Source organism: Struthio camelus, chromosome Z, assembly GCF_040807025.1.
Source record: "Struthio camelus isolate bStrCam1 chromosome Z, bStrCam1.hap1, whole genome shotgun sequence".
NCBI classification, from domain to species: Eukaryota; Metazoa; Chordata; class Aves; order Struthioniformes; family Struthionidae; genus Struthio; species Struthio camelus.
The window spans coordinates 22,522,938-22,545,702 of record NC_090982.1 but is presented as its reverse complement, the minus strand read 5'-3'; the positions used below and the strand labels follow the sequence as shown (position 1 = coordinate 22,545,702).

The 22,765-nt window shown below is 37.5% G+C and overlaps 1 protein-coding gene across 5 annotated transcripts in view; it reads left to right on the top strand.

Moving 5' to 3' along the window:
- The window catches only part of TTC39B (tetratricopeptide repeat domain 39B), an 81,259-nt gene extending 69,287 nt beyond the window's left edge, over window positions 1-11,972 (top strand). For all 5 annotated transcript variants that reach the window (XM_068927829.1, XM_068927831.1, XM_068927832.1 and 2 more), the window contains 4 exons: window positions 127-238; window positions 4,760-4,877; window positions 7,054-7,170; window positions 8,253-11,972. In XM_068927829.1, coding sequence (XP_068783930.1) covers window positions 127-238; window positions 4,760-4,877; window positions 7,054-7,170; window positions 8,253-8,349 — 444 coding nt within the window. In that variant the 3' untranslated portion in view covers window positions 8,350-11,972. The remainder of the gene's footprint in view (window positions 1-126; window positions 239-4,759; window positions 4,878-7,053; window positions 7,171-8,252) is intronic.
- The last annotated feature ends 10,793 nt before the right edge of the window (window positions 11,973-22,765 follow it).

Here is a 22,765-nt window from a genome sequence, read left to right as displayed (position 1 = left end):
TTAAGGAGAACTCATTTTTGTATGTGATATTTTATGTGCTCAGTGCTCTTTAACAGCCTTCCAACTGTTGCTCCTCAGGTAAGTATTTGTGCAATTTCATGGGTTTGTCTTGTTTGTTTTTGTCAGGAAATGATGTATGTCTGGAATGGCTTTGCAATTGTGGGCAAAAGAGCAGACCTCACTGAAAATTTGTTGGTAACAATTGAAAAAGAAGAAACTGCTCTACAAAATGAAACTAGTAAGTGGTCAATTAAGATAGAATTAACTAGCTAGCTAGAAATGCTGATGGGACTTTTTTCTTTTTCTCCACCTTAATAATGTTCTATGAGCTTAAATGCTGGCTCACTTCAGCCAGTGTGCTGTTAATTCTAAGTATGGAAATTGTGGAGCTACATGAAATTTCGTGGTTCTTAAATATGTCCTTGAATTCTTTGAAGCATAGATATTCCAGATAATTTTTACAGAATCCATGCATAGCTTAATAGAGCTTGGGTTCTTAGCAGAAAGAGAATGAAGAATGAAACAGGTGTACTATAGAAAGGATAGCTTTACTCACTGATCCTTAAATCAAGTTTTCTTGGGTGGGTGCTGCTATCTATCACTTGAACTGAAAAAGAAGTCTATTCAGAAGTTCATCTTCTAAAATGAATAAATACTGCCTTTTTACACAAACTATTTTTTAGTAATCCAACAAAGAAACAATCTCAACTGCACCTAGATTTTAATCACAAATTGTCAAAGAATTAGTTTCCTCCCTTATTAAAGCATTTGATTATCTAGTCTGTCTGTAGTTGTATGTACGTAGTTTTGGAAATATTAAATATAATACTTATTTATCCTATGTACATTGATAACAACTCTATTGTTGATACTGATTGTGTATCAGAACCCTTTCAACTTTCCAGGGTCTTTAATTTGTTACTACTGAATTTAAAAAAAAGGAGTTTAAAGTTGTGCCAAAATATGACTTTTCCCTGAGGTATTGAATTCCGGTAAGGCCAATGCTGTTTGAAACTGAAGTTCCAATTGTAGAAACTACCCTGCAGTACTGTGAACAGTACTCTGAGCTCAGTGCTGCAGAGAGGGAACAGGGGTGAGATGTTCATGTGATTATCTTAAAGTTAATCACAAAATCATATAGAACATACTGAATACACCAATGTATTCATTTTGCGGTCAGATTGAGGCATCCTGCAGTCCTAATCACTTGATCATCCCCTCAGGGATAATGTGATATTTTTCTGGCCTTCAGTGTCCGTGTATTCCTTAACTGGATATCTGAACGTTGGAAGAATTTCAAGGAGTATTTCAACGTAGGCAAACAGAGCATTAGTTTCCTTTTGTAACATCAACTGTATTAAACAGTATAATACTAATGTAATAGTAATGTAATAGTACCTCTTTTTTTTTTTTTTTTTTTTAAACCTTTGCATAATTTCCTGGTTTGGGATTTTACTCCCAACTCTTGAAGGTAATATGGCAGATGTAGAACAGTAGTCTGCTTTAAAGCATTTAGGTTAGGATCATCAGTTTCACTTACCTTGTTGTGTCCATCCATACCTTTATTTAGAAGATAAACTATTCTTAAGTGGATGGAAAATGTACACTGTATTTTGGGTATAAAGTCATCTTGTCAAAGTTTTAGTCACAGATTCTTTTTAAAGTCTCACATCTTAGAAGTATTATAATTTCATCTGCCTATGTACAATTTATGTTTAAAATCATGTCTTTGCCTTGAGGTGTTTGCTCCATGTTTTGAGCCAAATCTATATCCTGTAATTTGTCTCGATATGTGCCTCTGGAGCATTTTTTTTTCTCTTGAGAAAGCTTTTCATGATGTTTGGTATGCTTTTTGTGTTGCCAAAAAATGGGTCTTATCTGTGGAACTTAATGGAGAGCATAGACAAACTTAAGCTATTTTATAAATCAGATAATGTTAAATTGAATGTAATAATGACTAAAAATACATCTGTTTATGACTTTTAAATAAACCGAGGTGATGGATAAAAAGTTATACAAGCGTATACAGGGTAAGCATAGTGGTAAAGTCTGGGCAGAGTAATAAGCCAAGTGAGAGTAATTTGGAAGGTCAAGACTGAACTGGGTCCCATGTTAATCTTTCAGGCTTCTCTCCAAATTTATGCAAAACTGATATTGCACCTCTTAAATCTGAAGTGTGTTTCCATTGTTGTTGCCACTTTAAACCCAAAATGTAGCAATATTTGAGACATCTGCGAATAAAGTAACGTTGCAGAGGACTGTGCAGAGGACTTGAGAGGTTCTGGCAGAAGTTCTTGGGAATCCAGTGCTATCTTATGCAGAGGCTGGTGTTATAAGTGTTAATTGGTTAGAACAAGATGAAGTAAATCCCTGTCAAGTTCCCAGACTGGAATGCACAAGGTAGCAAAACAAACCCTACAGAATAAAGCAACTGAAGTCTCTTGAGCGTAGAAATGGAAGTATAGCGGATGACTGGAGAGAGGTTAAAAGGTATTTTATCTCCAAGAAACATCAACTCCCAGCAAGGTAGAAAACATAACTTAAAGATGCTTTAGGACCCACACCTCTAGTTCCCTAGTCCAAAGCAGAGACTGGAGGAGAAACTTAAAGAACTTGTTCGTTGCTTTAGAATAGTGCTGTTTGGAATCAGTAGAGCAAGTGATTCTTAAACAATGGAATGGTAGGGAGACATGCGTGGGGATCCTTTTTATGTATATACCTTAAGTGAGTAAATCAGGAAGGATAAGGCTGCCACCAGACAGTGAGAGAAATTTCTCTGTGGTAAAATGAGCTTGCTTACGCTATCCAAGCAAACAACCCAAGACTTCTCCTATGCCAAAAGTGTAAAGTGTAATCCTGAAATGTGCTTGCTATTTACACTTTTTAGAGCAGGGACATGTAATGTAGTTGTGGACTTTGCATCTTTAAGCCTGAGGTACCTTTTTCAAGATATGGACTCAGACAATATAAAGATTGTGATTACCAGAACTGCTGCAGAGTTGAGACCTAAAGAAGGTGATTAAAGCTATTAGCAGAACATGACAAAGATATGATGTTATTTTAAGAGGCAGCTGTCAGTACTAGATAGCTTTAAAGAACTTAGATGCTGTAAAAACATGTTAATTATACATAAAGGTCATTTAAGGATTGCGACTTCTTAAAAGAGACGTTGATATTACATTGGCCTCAAGTGAACAGGCACAGCGAGGAATCTGACAATGATTGTAACTGGTTGTATGCTCTGATTGTGCTGAAAATAGAGATGGTAGAAGGAACAGATGAAAGATCTCAGAAATTACTTTTTCCTTAGGATTTCTGGAAATATTATTTTCCACAATTGTTGCTGTCTTACCTCCAAAACATAAAAAGGAATATGTAACTTTAAGAAAAATCTCATTTCTGTGGTGATCATGCAAGTTTTATTACGATATTTTCGTGATAATCTCATAATGAGGTTTTCTTTGGTACAGAGGACTGCGAGAAGATGCTCTTCAACGTTTATTAAAAGATTGTCTTTATTAAATGGTACTGTCCCCTTACTGACCTGGTTACAGAATATTGGCTTAATAGCTTTTTTTCCTGTGGGAAATATCAGGAGATAATAGTTGAAGATGGTAAAGACTGGCATCAGTACCTGTCCCCAGTAATTTCAGGGCATGAGTTCTATAGGGGACAGTCACATGAATCTAATACCTTATCCTAGCAAAGCTGTGCTAGAAGAATGCAAAATATTCACCCATTATTGTGGTTCTGTCTGACATTAAAAGCACAGTTAGAGGCTAGCTATCTATCAAAACTTCTGCAGGTTTAAATGGAGACAGAAATCAGCCTGAATATAGTGGCAAAGCACGTCAATGTATCTTAAGATGCTTTAATTTTGAATGTTTTGCAACTGTTTATGTAGAATTTTTTGGCAGACTATTTTAAGAAATGAACATGACCTTAGAGGACTGGTAACCAGTTGTAAACAAGATGATCTGAAGGGAGGATGTTTTGCTTCCTGAATTGTTAATATATGTGCCGCCATCTGTCTTTCCATATGTGGTTTTTTTTCCTTTACAGCAGCCAGCAAATGTTATAAACTAAGGCAGCAAGAAAGGACTGCATTTGTTAAGGTTATCTTCTGGACCACTTAACAAAAGCTTCTTCAGCTGACACTTTTAATTCTATTGGACACAAATCTTTCTTAAATTTTCCAAACTATACCACTGCTAGTGAAGCTTCTTAATTGATAGAGATGATGGGAATACTAACAAACAGTTTATTGCATTTTTACTACCATATAATGCTTTCTGAAAGTTTTGCCTGACAGAATCCTTGTCTGTTCTCGTGCTTGTAACACTACTGATGCTACTGAAGGTCTGCCAGTGCTTTGGAACAGTGGATGCTTTTAAGAGAATGTAGTGTGAAGGTGGCTTGACTTACTAGAAGTCTTGGCCTACTGTTCTAGGTGATACAGGTATATGATGCAAGGTTATGCCTACTTTGTACTGGCTTCCTGATATGGAACTGAGTATTTATACAGAGTATTTATATTTCTTCTTAATAGTTGGCCCGTGTCTATAAAGAGAAAAAGAGCAGTGTTGTGAACATGTCGCCTTATGTATTTAAAATTGTGCCTGAGGGTTATATATGTTTTAAGATGTAAAATTTTGATAAGCAGACTCCTGAGCCTCAATATTCCCTACTGCACATCTCTCATTCTCCTTTTCGTGAAGATATCTTTAATTGTTATGGTGTATTTTTCTTTTACTTTTAGGTCGCAATGAATACTATATGGATGATGTGTGCATGTTGCAGTTACTGAAAGGTCTCTGTCTGAAGCACTTGGGAAGATTCATGCAAGCTGAACTGTGTTTCAATCAAGTAATTCAAAGGTAAAAACTATATAAACAGCTTTTTTTACCTTTGTGTTCTGTAACTTGGTGATGCTTTTGATGTTCCTGTGGAAGCACTCTTAAAATGCTCAAAATAAGAATTTTGAGGAGTTAAACTTTGGCAGAAAAAATACATTCTTTTGAGGAGCTGCCATTAAAATATCTCTGTAAGTAGTTGAGAGACCGTAAAGCTTTGCTAGCTTTTTTCTGTGGAAATTTTTAAATTACGTAGCTTGACATAATTATGATATTTTAGACCAAAAATACCAAACTGACAAGTAACACTTACCTAAATGTATTTGGAATTAGTGTTTTTGTATTTGAAGAACGACTAGTATTAAGTTTAGATAGTTCACCTAGATATATTGACTTTTTTTTCCAACGTTTGGAGTTACAGCAGTTAGCACTTTGCTATGTAGATAGGAAATTATTTACATTGTTACTAGTGTCAGTTGAAAATTTGAGTTGCCTATGATACTGATTTATTAAACACTTAAGATGTCAGATTCATACCTACTGTAATAACATTTTTATATAGCATTATAGTCATGACTGTAACTGGGAACTTAGTAGAATTTTTAGGGTAATTAGACTGAAAGAGGAATTTTGACACAGTTCATGCATTTATTCTAATTAATCAAGCAAATGCCCTTATTTTAGGAGAATTTATATTAATTGTAATACTTGTTAGGATTTTCTTACCAGCTGGCTTTTTTTTGCCGTGTCTAAGATCCCAAGTGGGTTTAGTGAGATACTTTGCAAGTTACAACATAGTGGCTTTTCATTGGTACAGAGGAATTAACGGAATGTTGTTTCTTTAAAAACAAACAAACAACCTCCAAAAGTATTGGACATACTGGAGGCCTGGAGTCATCTCAAAAACCTTCAAACAGTACTACTTTAAAAGAATCTTTTTGGTAAATTGAGTCTCCAGATATTGAGTCTCTGCTTTTCTTGGACTGCTGCAGTATATTATGACAGTTTGTCACATGAGCAGTCTTGTTGCTTTAAAACATGCTTTCGCTGCATCAAGGCTTGTCTTGGTGGAGTGAGGTGCCTCTTTGTTGCTCGCAAAATGTTGACACATTTCCAGTGCTAGTTAGGAACTTTTTCCTTCTGCAAAATCAGTTGATATTTTATTTTATACCAATGAGTAATCGGAGTGTTAAAATTTAACCAGGGCTTATGGGATATGGCCTTGGAGAGAAGAAGGATCCAGAAGAGCTGGTTGAAGTTCAGGGATCACCTCCTCCAAGCTCAAGATATGGTTCATCCCAGTGAGCAGAAAGTTAGGCAAAGATGGTAGGAGGCCTATATGGATGAACACAATGCTCTTGACTGAACTCAAACATAAAAAGGAAGGTACAGGAGGTGGAACGAGGGACAGGTGATGTGGGAGGAGTTTAGAGATGCTGTCCCAAGCAAGCAGGGATGAGGTTAGGAAAGCCAAAGCCCGTCTAGAGTTGAGTCTGATGAGGGGTATGAAAGGCAACAAAAAGGCTTCTACAAATACATAAGCAGCAAAAGGAAGACTAGGGAAAATGTGGGCCTACTGTTGAATGGGGCAAGGGAGTTGGTGACAAAGGTTGTGGAAAAGACCACAGTTCTCAATGCCGCCTTGGTGTCAGTCTTTCTGGTACAACCGGCCTTCAGGCATCCTTGATTCCTGAGACTCGTGGTAAGCTCGAGAGCATCAAAGACTTACACTTGGTGGAGGAGTATCAGGCTACGGAACACTTAAACATACCGGACATGTGTCTATGGGAAGTGGATATACACAAGTCCACCTGATGGGATACATCCAAAAGTGCTGAGGGAGCTTGTGAATATCACTGCAAGGCCATTCTCGATTTTCTTTGGAAAGAAACTGGGGCAATGGGGGAGGCCAGAAGAGAACAAATGGCCCTCCTGTCTTCTGGAAGGAGTAAGTAGGAATAATCTAGAAATAGTAAATAGGAATGAATAATTTCATGGTTCTAGAAGATCATATTGATAGTATTTCATGCCCACTCTTTACAGGTATGATTGATATGCTCAGGGGCAAGTGGTAAAGAAGTTCCCGAGTGTATTCTCTGGCTATAGGCTATTACTGCAGGTGGTGATTACATTTAAAAGTTAAGAGCTCGTTCAAGACAAGGTTGTAATTAACTACTTTTGTATCCTTCTGGTTTTCTAGTGAGAAGCAGATAAAATATGACAATTATTTGGTGCCATTCACACTGTATGAGTTGGGTCTTCTGTACAAACATCAGGATGAGAGAGGAAAAGCAATAAGATACATAGAAACTGCAAAGTAGGTGGATTTTATGTTTGTTTATGTCTGTAGAGTAAAAATAACTGAGTAACTTTAGCAGTGGGTAAATGCCTAATTTTCTTTCTGGCAATACCTTGACAAAAACTATGACTCTGTGTTCTTAACTATATTGGACAGCTTTTCTAGGTCGAATTTTAATTTCCTTGATATTTCATTTCTGTTCTTCAGTCACATTATAGACAATATCAGACAGGACAGTATAGTGTGAAGGGAAAATATGTCCTTTCCATTCAACCTCTTGAGCTGTTGGGGCCCTAGATATGATAGGAAGGGGCTGAGCTCTACTACATGCTCCAATGGACTTGGAGAGTCCAGAAGGAGGATTGACACTACTTGTTTCCCAGAGAACTGATGTGCATCAGCTGCAAAAAAGGTGTTGGATGAATAGGTTAAGCATAGTACAGTTCGGATTTCCTCTCTTTTTTCTTTTGAACCCTGTGGTAGGAGGGGGCTAGAGAGCGGCATTTTCTGTAGTGCAACATATTTACTTGGTTTGTACGTGGCAGTAGGGGATATAATTTGCCCCTTGTGTGTACAGAAAGGTATACACCCGTGGTGCAATACAATGTATAAATGTGAATTATAATTTTATGTATATATTTTTTGGATTACACAGTGTGATTTTCCTATGTTTTATTACACTGGTTAAGTTACGTATTTTGAAATTGAACATACATTTTCACCTAACAGCCTTTCTTTTCTGTCACCTTTTCTAGTTTATCTTTTCACAGTTTGTCTTTTCACTTGTTCTTGCTTTTGCAGTTGTGAGGGCTCTTGAAAAGATCACAATAAATGAGGAAAACAGTTGCTAAGAATGGAATTGACTTTTACTAGACGTGTCATTATTAGCATTAATATAGGTCTCTACTCAGTCTGTGGAGATAATTTTAGATATATGGGTGAGTTAAACTGTCTGCTGATGGTATCAGCCTTGTTCGTTATGGAATAACTGAAGGTGACTAATTTTGGTACTTCAATGAATGCAGAAGGTGGAAACAAGGCAGGTCAAAAATGTCTCACTTTGAGCTTTCTAGCTGATAAATTAACTTTATTTTTTGCAGAAACAACTACAAAGAATACTCTATGGAGTCCAGATTACACTTCAGAATTCATGCCGCGCTTGACAGCTTGAAAGCGACTCCTGCTTCAACGCCTTGAGTTCAATGAGAAGAGATGTTTTTCATGTACACAGTAGTCGATGCAACCTTTTTGGATTTTTCTTTTTTTCAATCATGGAAAGAAACAACTTAATGATTGTTTTCTGTCATCTCTGATTTGATGTTTGTCGTTCCTTTAGACTTTCTTTTTCTCTATGGCACAAATACCATATCTACTTGATACTTTAAAAAAGACCTTATATTTTACGTGATAAAAATAATTTAATGTTTGACTTGAATAGGGGATATTTAAAAAAAAAAAAAAGTTGCTGGTGCAATAATGTTTAATTCAAACACTTTATTTTTTTATATGAAAACAGATACTGGTTATGCAATGGAACTAGTGATAATTTCAGCATTTTGTGGAGATTTGATTTTCTGCAGTATGCTTGGGACCTTTTTACCTCTGGAACAAAAATGCAATGGCTGCAGATAACCTTTGCCTACATTTGGCAAATACCATATGCTGTAATTTGTGTTCCGGGGGAAAAAACTCATTATCTTTGTGACTTAATTTCATTTTGGGAACAAAATGAACGTGTCTGAAGTGCAATATTTTTACACTAACCTTTGAGAAAAAATTAAGCAGGGGCTACAGGTATAATGCCTTTGCTGATCTATTTCACTCAGAATAAGTGGTTACAGGGGATATTTTTCAGTCATAGAAAAGCAAGGCTACTGAGGACATTAAGAGATCATATAGTCCCATTTTGTTGCCCTAAGGCGGAATCAGCAGTCATGTCATTCCTAATGCCTACCTTTTTAACCTGTTTTTTAAAAAAAAAAAAACTTTCATGGAGACAGATTTTCTAACCTGTATAGGCAGTCTTTTCCAGAGCTTTATTATTATTGAGAAACTTTTCCTGATGTCTACCCCAAATATTTCTCACCACAACTGAAACTGATTGCTTCTTGTCATCCCTATCATGGACATGGAGAACAGATTATTCTCTTTTTTTTTTTTTTTTTCCCCCCCCTCCTTTGGACAGTCTTTTGAACATTGCCCCCTTCTTGTTGTTTTTTTTTTCTTTTCTTGAATTCCAACAGTTAATTCTTTTCCTAATATATGGGGAATAACTCGTACATCAAAAAGTGAATCTGCTTTTTAACATGAAGTTAAGAAATTATGCATATTCTAACCAAGAGTTTCTACTTTCTACCAAAAAAAAGTAGTGAAATTTAGATAAGTACATGTGACTTTCCTTTCTCCTTAATATAGGGAGGGCCATGTCAAACTGAGTTTCTCAGTTCATACTGTTACTGTTCCAGGTCTTGCTAGCTGTCTATTCATAATGGTAAGAATATACTTGATTTTTTTTATGTTAAATGTACCCTCCAATACCAGTGCTGTCATTAATTATTGCAAGGTGTGTCCATGTTCATATTTTATGAAGGTCAGTATATTTACTTCCTCCCTGTAAATTCATGGTAACTGATCCTGCATGTGATTCTCTATCCCTTCCCTCGCACCCCAAGCGAAAACGGAACACAAGAAAGACCTGAAAAATGTAAGTTAGTCTTCAGATAATGAGAAACTTTTCAGTTACTTATTAAAAAGTCTAATATAATGTAAGTTCTATAAGTTATTCTTGCCAGATGACTAAGAGCACAGCTCTCTTCTATGACATAATACCTGAGTTAGTAATGTTTTAGTTGCATATAAATCTGTGTAAAACTGACAAGGGAATACTTGCAGATGAAGCAATAGTTTAAAAATATTAGCTAAATAAACAGCATAGATCTTTCAAAATAGAAGCCTAATCCAGAGTCTGACTTCAGTGAGTTTGGATTTGGGCCTTGTCTGTTGTAAGTGTGTAACTAAATTGTTTGATAGAATTCCACATGTGTAGTTTTGCAGCTTTGATACCTGAGAGAGAGAATGGTTGAAAAATTGTAGCATGCTTATATTAAAATACAGTTACATTGACTATGGCTAAAATACAAAAGATATATTTGGTTTATTATCAACAAAGGTTAGCGTATATGCTACCACCTGAGCTCTCTTATTTCTTACATACTATACATATGCAATTATTAACTATAGGCAGCAAAAAAAGGAATTTCTATATATCTTCAGACAATGTTTTCAGGGGCCTATCTGGGTATTGACATGTTCTGTTCGGGCTTATTTGTGGTTTAATCTGTATTGGACTGTATTAATCAGATGGGGCCTCTTCATTTTCTGTTGAAAGGTGGTGAAAACAATGCTGGGAAAGGATTTTTATGGTTTGTTTGGTAAATAATAATTAGCTATGCAGAAAAGTAGAACTGGGACTACCGACTCTCAGGATGGAGCATGAAGTAGTCTTCAATATGTCATTGTTTTGAAGAATGTTTTATGCTTAGTATTTTATGAGTGATCCGGGGCAGAAATCAAAATTAATAGAAAGTAAAGAGAGTGCTTCCTTAGAAGCTGACTTTTTTGTAAGTTTAGTACAAAATGTAATGTAGCACTGTACTTCTTCAATGATAATGATATTAACTGCGGAAGTAAAGGAGAATTTTGTTTTCTTCAGCTCAGCCTTCCAAAGTCAACAGTAAACAATGTGTACGTGATGTTTTTCTTAGTCTTGTTTTGGGATCAGCCTTTTTGCACTCACATAGGAAACAGGCATATCAACACACATTTGCCATATGTTATTTAGTGTTCTAATGATGCCCCTAAGACCCATTGTAAGTACTATTTACACAGTTTTCCTTTCTTGCTGCTATTACAAACTTGTTATTTAGACTCTTGAGCAATCAGGTTTTCTTAGGTTTATTCTAGACTTTTTTTTTTTTTTTTAAACTGGTTAACAGTGGGAATAGAAATGTGTGAGAGAGAGAATTCTGAAGCATCACAGAAGGTAGGTTTCGGGAGACCTATTGTGATGCTTTCTCCACCAGACACCACAGCAGAAGTGCGTGGCTATGGTCTCCTCTGACACAATGCCTCATTGATTCAGTAGTATTTAGTACATTATGTTTAAGTTAGGGTACCTGCCTGATTAATGGATAAGAAATCAGGTGAAAAGTCTACGGCTTTTTTTACCTGCTATGTACTGTACTGGGCCTTAAATATAATTCTGCTGTAGTCTTACTGCTCTTCAAAATTTTCACCTCATTTGTTCACATCTCATGGCAATTCTGAATAATGCATTGAAACTTTGAAATTGAGCAAGGTTGAGCATTTACCTTTGACACCATAATCCCCATTGATATCTATAGAAGTTATATAACCTATCCAGAGCAAAGCTAAGCCCTTAGTTTAAGCAAGCAAGGCTAAACTTTCATAGCATTGTTTTGGCAAAAGTGGTCTTTGTGATAATAGATGTATATTTTTTAAGATGGGGATAACAAAGCAGCCTGGTTATAAGACAAAGCTTCCCTTCAGTTAAGGATTGCCTACATATAAAATACTACAGCAAATTTCCTGTGTATGTATATCATTTGATTGCTTAGTCTGTTGGTGAAAGGTTGTTATACTATGATTTTTAAATGCTAGTTTACCACTTTTTAGTAATAAAGAAAATACATATTAGAAGAAAGCTAATAAAAGACCTTGTTTTATATATGTTCTAATACACATGGACAGCAGCTATATTTGTTACCTTATAGTCAGAAAAATAAATAATTGTACAATGATTGAGTCTCGTTATATTTCTTGACCATTTTGCCAGCTAACCTATATAGTTATGAGTTCGTATTACTTGTAACAAACGCAACTTCTGACTTTTATTTTATTACTAATCTTAATGTGTAATGTCCTCTTGTTTCTGTATATTCTTATACTGCATTGTTCAACAAAGAGTGTTTATATTTGCAATGGTGGTGCGGTTTATTTGCTCTTAAACTATTGAGGTTTGCACAGGTTAGTGATTGGTATTTTAGTAAAAACAAGGTTAGAATAATGTTGGATGAATGAAAAAATATTTTCTGGTATTAAAAGCATGTGGAAAAGTTCTTTATGATGCATTAGAACAGATTCTTGCCTTAGAGGAATAAATCACATCTTATGCTTTTGCTACTGATTGCAGAATTCAACACTGTATTCTAGCTGCACATAAAGAACCTCCATCTGAGAAGTATCAACACAGACTATCAATAGAAAGGGCCTTAGCTGAAGTTTAAATATGCTGTCTCAGACATATAGCTCCTTTATACTACCTATCTTCCAATTTACTAAGATCAGGGAGGAATAAAGGGTCTTTTGAAATGTAGGTATCAACTGTAAAATAAAAACTACTTTAATTAGTTTTAATTTCTCATTAGAGAGCAAATAATACCTTTAAATGGGATAACAGAACTCTAGTGAGTGATTAATAGTTAATTCATTCTGTTATCAGTTATGCCATTAAATTCAGTGAGAACTAGACATCATATACTCCTAGGACCCTTCTAAAATAATAGCCTTAAAAACAAGGAGAAAATATCCTCCTTTACATGCGTGCAGAACTCGTCTTTAACATCCAAAAAAGTAAATGTTCAGAATTACTTTTTGTTTCATGTGGGTATGGTTAAACACTTCCGTAGCTGTGTGTGATTTTACAGATACTTCTCAGCTGATAGACCAACTTAATTAATGGGGTTTTAGTGATAACAACAGTGATTACCATTATCATAAGAACAGAGATAGCTTAACTTGTAGTAAGGCAGAGGAACTGAGAGGTTTCTATATGTTTGTTGTTGCAAGGTACTAATTTACTCCCAATTGTTAGCTATACCATAATACAGAATAAATCTTGTAGCTAGATTAGAATGTTTGTAGTGTATTGAAAGGACGAGAAGACACAGTGAAGAAACATGTTTAAGCACAAAAATAGGATCTAGATCAGAATTCCTGCAAGCATTTGGCAAAGGTTGATGTTATAAGTCTAAGCTAGAGTCACCTGATCAGCTCAATGCTTGCACTCCCTATATATGATTATTTCATCATATACTTTTTTTGAGTAAATCCTGTAGAGCAGATCCATGAAGAAATTCAAGCTTTGAAACTCTGAGCTTTGCTGTGCTAGTTTGTAGATGACTAGCCTCTAGTAAAAAAAAAAAAAAAAAAAAAAAAAAAAACCAGAGGTAATGTAGTAAATTCAATGTTTAATGAATGCAAAATGGAATACTGTCCTTTTTGTATAGGTGTAGGCATGTGACTTTAGGCTACAGGCAGGGAAGTACATGTCAGGATGTAACCATAGTCAAGATTCCTTCTAGATTTATTTACTCATTTCAAAAAATAACTTCTTGAAATGGATCAGCAGCAGGAGGCACATCTGTTGTCTGTGGAACTCATTGTATGCAAAAAATTATGATAAAGCAGTCAAGCCGAGCGGGCCGTGTTCAGTACCTGGCTCATCTCAAGCCATATACTCAGTGTTGATGATACACCACTGTGAAAAAATGTTAAGATTATACCTAAGTGCCACTTGAGATGTCAATATTCTCGTATATATTTGAGCATGTACATGTGGGTCTCAAAACTTAATTTTTCTTTTATGAAATGGATGTAAGATATTAATAAAACTTTTCTTCTCGTTTTTGAGATGCGTATAAGACCTCTTAGTATCTGAAATCAGGGTAGAGGAGTGTGTAGAATTAGGTTAATGCTGCTTACATAGCTTAAGTTGTTGAGGCTTAGCTTGTTTCAGAGTATTAGGAGATCCTCAGAATTAAACTTGATGTAAAAAAGAAGGTAGTGTGAGTTTAAGTGTGGTTTTCTTTCCAATGCCCTTTACTAAAAGGGGGAATGCATATATGTCCAGGCAAAACAGTGTCCAGATCTTCTAAATCTTCTAGTCTTCTAAAAAGGAATCCAGCTGTGTTTTAAAATTGTACATGATTTAAAACATGTGTGATCAGGCTGGCTTTGAGAAGATATTTGCCTTAAATCTTTCCAAACTCTATGTAATTTCATTAATATGGTGGCTTCCAATAAATTTACAATACTTGTATATAAAGCAGCAGTCCAAACTTCCTGTCATTGATAGTAGTAATGGAAAAAATTAGATGGTTAGATGTTTTTTCACCTACTTTTTATTATTCTACCCACTTCAACAGAAGCAGAGTTGAAAGAGGAGTTTACACTTGTGTACATTGCAAATTAAGTTCAAGATTGATTTCTTCTCGTAGACCAACTAGAAAGTGCTCAAGTGCTTTTACTTTTTTTTTTTTTGATTGCCTGTGCTCTGTGAAAGTGCTTTATTTCATGCCAGGGGCCCTTTGTTTATTATCCTATCTGTAAACATACTTTCATTTAGTAATACAAATAATATGATAATACATATATTTATTGAATAAGGAAAAGGCATTATTGATCTTAAAGTAGTAGCTTCTTCAGAGCTGAAAGAAAAGGAGGAGGGCTGAGTGTGAAATTCATTGTGGGGCATAAAAGTCTATAGAAAGTGAACTGTTAAACAAGATGCTACTTGGTGTACAGTATACTCTATTTGGAGTCTAATGACAATTCCTGTGTTTTAACAGCTAGTGAATAATGAAGCAACTTACAGCCTATACTGCAGCTTTGTTCTTGAAATTAAGATTGAATAGTTTAAATTGAAGAAGGAAAAAACAAGCCTGCAAAATAGAACTTGCAACTGGAAATGATGTAATTGTATGCTGTATACATATAAATGTAGACTATAAGTGAGTAATACCAATTTTAGTCATTGGAGAAGTCACCTTACTCCGAAGAGAATCGGAAGAGGCATCTAGAGAAGATGGCTTCACATTTTAGTTTCATGTTGTAAGAGACAAGTTACTACAATGAAATCTAGACTTTTCTGGAGTCTCACAATCTAATTAAAATCAAATTATTTCCCTGCACGTCTATTTATTTCCAGTGGACAGGGTTTAATGCCATTGGGTAAATTAACAGACAAATTAATGCTTCATTTTGTGTTTTTTTCAGTTCACTTATATTAAAGCTACTGTATTTTTTTTTTACCTTTATTTGAGATGCTACCTGAGTAGTTTTGAGGCAGTCTATTGCAATAGAGATACTAAAAGGTTCTGGGTCCATTGCAAAACTGAATTTAAATTCTACCTGATGCTGACAGGGCAAGAATTGACAGTAAACTCCTGCTTCCTGATATAAGCAAGTTTTGCATAACTTCAGGAGTCCTGTATATACCGGCAAGATTAGGTCTACTAGCTATCTGAATTCCTTGCAGTGCACCCTGGAAACTTTCTTCAGGTGGACCTTAAGGACTGTTATATGCCTGGTATTTTTGGTGTCTGAAACTCATTTGGAATGGTGAAAAGTTTGGCAGCAGCTGATTTCTTTCTGTATACTTTAGAAGATTAAAAAAGGAAAGAGAGAGCTATCACTCTGCTTTTATTTGTTTCTTCCTTGAATTTGTTATCACTTGCCTAAGCCAAGTGCATTGGAGTCCCATTCTTACCTACGCACCTGACTCTCTGAAACTGATGAAGCCTTCAAAGCATCCTCTCAGCTTGTTTGTCCGTAATTAGTATCTTAGCACTCTGCTTTGCTGGAGTAGTACAGAACCAAGATACCTGTCTTTGCTAACTGTAGCAGTTGCCCCCATTCAGATAGGAAAGGGTATGGTCATTGAGAGAGGCCACTGGACAAAACGCAAGACAAAGTGGTGGCGGAGAGATAAAAGTGAGACAGAAGCAGAGAAGACTGCCGATTTCTATAGCACTGTAGAAGTCGCATGTCCACATTAGGCTGTGGAGCTCAAAAGTAATGTGAAAAGATCAAGCAAAGGGTTGTTTAGGAGGGTGCCAAGCAGTATAAGTCGCAGAGCGGAGTAATGAGCATTGCTGGGTCAAAAGTCATTCAGGGGTCATGCAGGAGGGGAAATAGTTTCTTCCAGTTAAGAAAACAGCTGATGAGGATAGACTTCCCTCCAAACCAAATTAGGGAGGAGTTGTGCTTCTGAAGGGGCTGCTGAGAAAAGGATTCCTGGTCCTAAAGTCAGTGCAACAAGGTACAAATAGCAAACAATATTTGCTATTTAAAAAGTTACTTCTGAGTCCCTTAGATTTCAGCAGTTAGTGAAATTGAGAAGGCTGCAGATTTCTTGTTGCTTTAGAACATCACCTGTTGACGTTTATGGGGAAAAGGGGTGCTTGGACTTGTCAAGAAGAGTTTCTATTCTATTCTAATCTGAGTTCAGTTTGAACAAGATTTTGTGCCTATGTGAAAACCTTGTAGAGCTATTGCTAAGGGCTATTTCTTGGGGCAGAAGATGTCTGAAAACTATGCTTGATGATGGGGAAGAAACATGGGTATTTCTTAATGGCAGCTCTTGAAAACCTAAAATCTTTTTTCGTTTTCAATTGAAAATGAAAAAGCTTGTTTTTGTCTTTAAATTACTGATTTTATATGGCAAGAATTGGTTGGTTTATTTAAAATTCATTATATTCAGTCTGGCTTGGGACTAGATATTTATCTACATACATATGTGAAATGGGATCCATTTATCCACCCAAAATGTGGGCATCTATTATAGGTTCCTGCAATGGATCTCCAGAGAGAGAGTTTAGGGCAGTTGTCTCAAATGAGCGTAAATGACTGATAAGTGCCTAATAGCTAAATCAGAATAATTTAACTAATGTGAAGACAATAGGTCTTAACTTGTTGCTTGTGTCATCTTCACTGTAAAATCAGAGGTTCACATGTAGGGTCCCCCCATCTCTCTCTCTTTTTTTTTTTTTAAGATGATTCACTTTAAGTGTTAAAGACTGTCATGTGAATGGGTTGCTGGCTGCTGTAGCTGTTACCAATTGCCTGAAACTCTGCTCAGCCAAGTCTAAGTGTGTTATGGACACCTGCTGTTGCCAGGGTCAGTGTATGCTTTTCCTAGAATAAGTGGATCTGCCAGAGCACTGTTTTTAAAGCAGAGTTTTGTCTATGATATGATATATAGCAGCAGTCCCTCCTCCACTCTAGCAGAGTCTCCTCCCCCAGAAGGAGTGCAGATATAAGGCAACCAAACAAAACTCCTTGTATCTTAGTGAATTAATAGCAGCAATAATCTGAATAGGGATAGAGCCCCTCAGTTTTATAGCAAAAGCTATAATTAGGTTGATATTAGAGTATTATTTGTGTTCAGAACACTAATAAAAATATTTTCCAGTTTTTGAACAGCTCTTTACATTGATGTTATATCAATGGTACTATAAGCTCTTGTTGTTGAATTGCATCTGAAATGTGTACTGTTCCGATGACCTTGACATTTAACTTTGCGTCTTGTCTCCTGTGGCAAGTTTTTGACATGGGATACATCTATCAAGGCTAATTTGACTAGAGTAGTTATATTCAGTAACTAATAAGTTGTTCCCAAACTAACTAGTTCCCAAAAACGAATAAGTTGTTTCCTTCCCAAAAGTGTGTGCTATTTATTTGGAGTTTTTTGGCATTTTGCGTGGAATGTTGCACCAATACAATCCAAACAACGAGAACTCTCCATTTTTATGGACGAAGCAGGAGTTTTAATCCATTGTCATCTCTTGACAGAATTTTGAGAGAGCAGGTTGCTCACTGAGAATGAGCTTTGAGGTCGTCTTTATGTAAAAGCATTTATATTTTGCCAGCTGACTTTGACAGCTGCTTATGGGAATGCAATTAACGTATCCTGCATGATTTTCAAAATAGCTTTTGTGTTTGTTAAACCATCAGTGAAACATGAAGGGGAAGAAATCCCAGTAAGCATTTATGTTTAAAAAAAAAAAAAAATCGTATTTTAAATAGTTACAGTACATGCCCAACTATTAAATGAAGAAAGCTAGCAGAATTCTTTAGCATTCATATTCCCCAAATACCTCATGCTGCTCTGCTCAGACAACAAACAGCTGGGATACATAGAGGGAGAGGGAGAAAGACTGGCATAATTTCTTGGCAAATCATGTGATCAAGAGCATGAATGCTGTTGCATTTGGGCATAAGGTGATGGAGGGGAGGGCAGGATGCAGCTTTTACTAGCCATGGTAAATGTATGCTTGACCAGAATATGTGTGGCAAAGGGAGGGAATGGGGAGGGTCCCCCCCCAGTTCCAACTGTTCATTATATAGACTTTTGCTGACTGAGGGAAATACAATGATGATGTATGGAAAAGTATTGTCTGCTTTATCTATTTTCTACTAACACAAAGAATGTGTGCACTGGCAACTGTTCGCACAGTGGACTCTAGCTAATTCAGCAGGCCTCATGGAAGATTTTAGTTAAGAAATGTTAAGCTAGAGCCATCCTGGAACGCCAAATTCTGGATGCTGGAGCAAACACTTTATTTTATAGCGTAAAATCAGTTGACAATCAAAAAGAAACTCTTAACTATCTGAGCTGAAGTTTGTTTATACATCAGGCTTTATGAAAGGCTGTTCAATCTGTTCACTCAGTAGGTGGCTCATTTATCAGAAGACAAGCTTTTGAAGAAAGCCACAGGGAAGGGCACTGAACTCATTTTCTTTGAAAGAAAAGGGATTGTTTTGTTGCAGCATGAGAATCTTTTGTTGTTGACATTCTGATAATTCAGTCAATTAAAGCTATAAAGGTCAATGTTGCTAGTAGTTACTAAAAGCTACTTCTTATTAAACTGATATATCATTAGAGTGTTAGATGAATGGAACAAGATTATGAAATCTAAAGGCTGGACACTGCATGATAATGAAGCTGCTTTTTGCTGTCCTTATGATACAAAGCAGACACAAACTTGGTTTTTGCAAGGCTGGTTGCTGGTTTGTCTTATCAGACAGTTGAAAGCAGTAGCAGTATATGCTGAATCTGCAAAATTAGAAGAAAGTTAAGACGAAATGGACTTGAACTAAGAAACGTGTTTTGATTCAGGAAAATATCCTGTTCCTTCGCCTGATTCTTTTTTTGTTTGTTTGTTTTTTGTAGTCATAGTAATACGGATATATTTGTGGATGTTTATAAGATTTGGATTTAAGAGAAGGTATTGAAATTCATTTTTGACTAGACTTTAACTTCAATATGTAACAGACTTTCTTAGGGATGGGTTTGCCCTTCTTGAAGCACATTAGATACTCTAAAGGTGCTTGTAGGCCTATGCTGATACCTGTGTTGCTATAAAGAGCATACTTGGTTAATAACCTCACTGGTCCAGTCTTCTGTTGAATGAGCCCTGCAGTCCAGCTTTTTATGTCAGCTCAGATTTGGCTTTTATTTTTGGAAAATAGATTCCCAATTTCTATTTTGTTTAAGACAGTACTTTACTGTCAGGTAGGGTCCCACGATCCTAGAGAGTCTCACTAACTTATTCTTCCTTTTCCTTGGACCTCTCTTGTTCTTTAATGTTTATATTTTCTCTTTTTTAGAAAATATTTTTGCTTAAGAGCAGATATGAAAGAATTGGTTGCTAACCACTTCAGTATTGTGTCCAGACCTCTTAAGGGCCAAATTCTGATCTTGGCTATAGGCATTTCAGTTCTTTTAAAACCGGTGAAATTGGCTCACATAGACTCATAAATGGGCTTAGTACTAAAGAAAACTGGATAAAATATCCAGCAGTAGGGAAGGGTGTTTGTTGTTTCCTTTTTGCTTGCAAATTGAAAAATAACTTAGTGACAGCTGTCCATGGTGTAAATGTGTCACTTGAAATGATTTCTTTTGAGACTTGGAAATAGGGGACTTCACAGGTCAATCTGAGGACAAAGCATAAGGCACAAAAATATTTGGTGGGAAAATAATAGTTATAGAGCCAAGTTTTTTGTTTCTAGGCCTTAATTTTATTCTGTAGCCTCCTGTCTACTTGGTTCAGCAGACAAGAGGCTTTAGGGTTTTCCTGGTAGACTTCTCTCTCTTTTTTGGACTGATGGCACCTGCAGGCCCAAGGTAGCCTGTGAGGTCACACCTGGAACAGGGCACGTGGGGGTCTGCTTTCTGGACAGTCTATTTCCTGCCCCCCATGTCCTTTGGCCACCTTCTGGGAGACCCAGTTATCCTTTTTCTTTTCTGACCACGTAAACACTCAGGCCTGAATTGGCTGGTCTCTGCCCTGCCCTCTTAGGTAAATAAAGGGAGCAGACAGTGTATGTACAGTCTGGCAACTTGCAACACTGGGGAACAGCACTCTGTGCAATGCTTTTTGTGCTTTCAAGCTCATCTTTAAAGACAAGAGCAAGAGATACTGTTCAAGGTCAAGTGGAATAGTCTGAGTTTCAGCTGCCTGTCTATGTCTTCTGTCAGTTCATTTACACTCCTGAGTGACTACGTGCTGAAGTGGGTGGGCATGGCTGAAAGCGGCAACATTTCATTGTGAGCGCACATGGGGGGACTGGCAAGGAAACAGAGAAAATGCCCAAAACTGCAAGACCTCCCTATTTAAAAAAATAAAATAAAATAAAGTACCATATGTGCTCCTCTGCCACAGAACTGCTTTGGCAGCAATGCATTTGCAGGACCCCTCGAGCTTAACAGGCCTCAGGCGTAATCTTTCGAAGAGGTGTCTGCTGGGTGCCTGACACAAGTGCTGCAGTGGGGAGCCCTCTCCCCACTAGATCATCAGAGTTAAGTTCTCTGGCCTGGGCTTGCTTGCACTGATGGTTGGAGAGGTGAAGAAACTATCCAAGTAGTTTCTCCGTGGCTGGGTTTTCCTGTCTTTCCAGGCTTGACCCACCGAGCTGGAGCCAGAGACAAGGTGCTATGGCAGCAGGCATTGCACTAGCTCTCTTGAGTGTGGAGCATATAAGAGGAGAGAGCAGCAGCCAGAATACCGTGGACTGCTTGGCCACAGAGTGAGGGGTGATGCCTGGCCCAAACCAGCGAGGAGGCCAGTGGCTAAGCAGAAGCATCACCCAGCTGGAGGCGGAAAAGTGCCTGGGGCTCTTCTGTCTGTTGTGGAGCCAGCCACAGTGGGCCAAAACAACGTGGTTGTGGTGTTCCACCTGCCTGTCCAGGACTGGGGACACCTGGAGGCAGAGCCTGAGGGTCCCAGACCCACAATGTGGCTAGGGTTGGCAGAGACACGGAATTTCCTGCCTTCCCTCGTCTTGTTTTGCAGGTGGAGGTCGTGGCAATCAGGATGCAATTTGTGTGAAATCAGTAAACATGCTCAGTGGAAAGGCAAACAAGGCCTTAAGGCACTTCAATAAATTTAATGGCCTCTCAACATGCTGCAAGCATACTTCATGCAGATCTATGGATGTCCCACCACACACCCAACAAACAGAGCAAATAAATAGGGTAGATGGTGTAAAGTAAATTACAATTTTAAACTTAAAAAAAAAAAAAAAAAAAAAAAGCTGAGAAAAACACATAGTAAGTGCTGTTTTTACTGTGCCGGGGTATTCTTGGTAGGGCTCATTGGTGAAGTGGCACTTTTTGAGTAAGACAGGCAGAGGCTGAAATTGAGCTGGATGGGAAGTAGACTTGTTATTTGTATTCCAGTCATTCACCAGAACTGAACTGGAGGGTATGCGAGGATACGAGGAAGCTGATTTGAATCCTGCCATGGAGTCCTGCTGGCTGGTCCTCCTGTGACTACCTGCATTTTTTGTTAGTTTCTTGCATTGTTTTCTGTCACTCCCAGCACTCTTTCATTTCACATCCAGTGCTTTCTCACCTCCAGCTCAGTTAGCCAAACCACAGGCCAGTGACCTGGGTGGCAGCTGGCAGCCTCCACTTCTGCAGCTGGGTGTGCTCGGGAAGGTGCGTGCCCCTGTCCCAGCAATGCTTGGTGGTGCGAGCTGGGGTTAAAGAGGTGGGTGGTACACCCACTTCATGCCATGCTGCAGCTTAGATGCCCCTACTGCCCCACACTTATTGATAAGCAGCATTTCCAGAGCTGCCTTGCTTGGCTGTTCATTGGTTTTCCCTAATAATGTGTCATTCCCCCTTCCCAAGAAAATGTGAAAAATGCCCATAGCAGTCCAAAGAGTAAACTCCTAAAATAGAAGAACATTCACGGTGGGTTATAGGTGTGTGCACAGCTTTCTGGAAGCCTGGCCTGTTTTTTGGCTTCTAGTGTTTGTCCTTTTGCTATAGATTCAGTGAGAGAACGATGCTCAACCAGAAAACTGCAGTTAATTTGTTGCAAAAGTTTGTACAGCTGGCAGTGCTCTGAAGACTAATTGCTGGTACATAGAAAGTGCTGGAGGGAGGGCTGGTCCTGGAGGATGTGTGTATTTCCTCTCTTTCTCTTGCCCAGGTTTACCATTGAAACAAAGGCGTTTTGCGTGCCATGAAGAATGAGTACAGATTATTTTTCATCTTTTAAATACAGATTGTCTGTTGATAAACAATGGTTGGTTGTTAAGGAAGCTAAAGTCCCTCATCCTATTCACCAACATTTGTGTTGCTGGATAAAGCATGTGTTTGCACACTGCCAGCCAGGACACTTACTTTGATGAGGGAGACTCCCTCCTGAGTGCAGAAGAGGTGTTTTATTTTGTTTTCTGCTTTGATCCCATAACTTTACAGAGCACGAGCTGTCACCTGTCCTGAAACCTCCCACAGGAC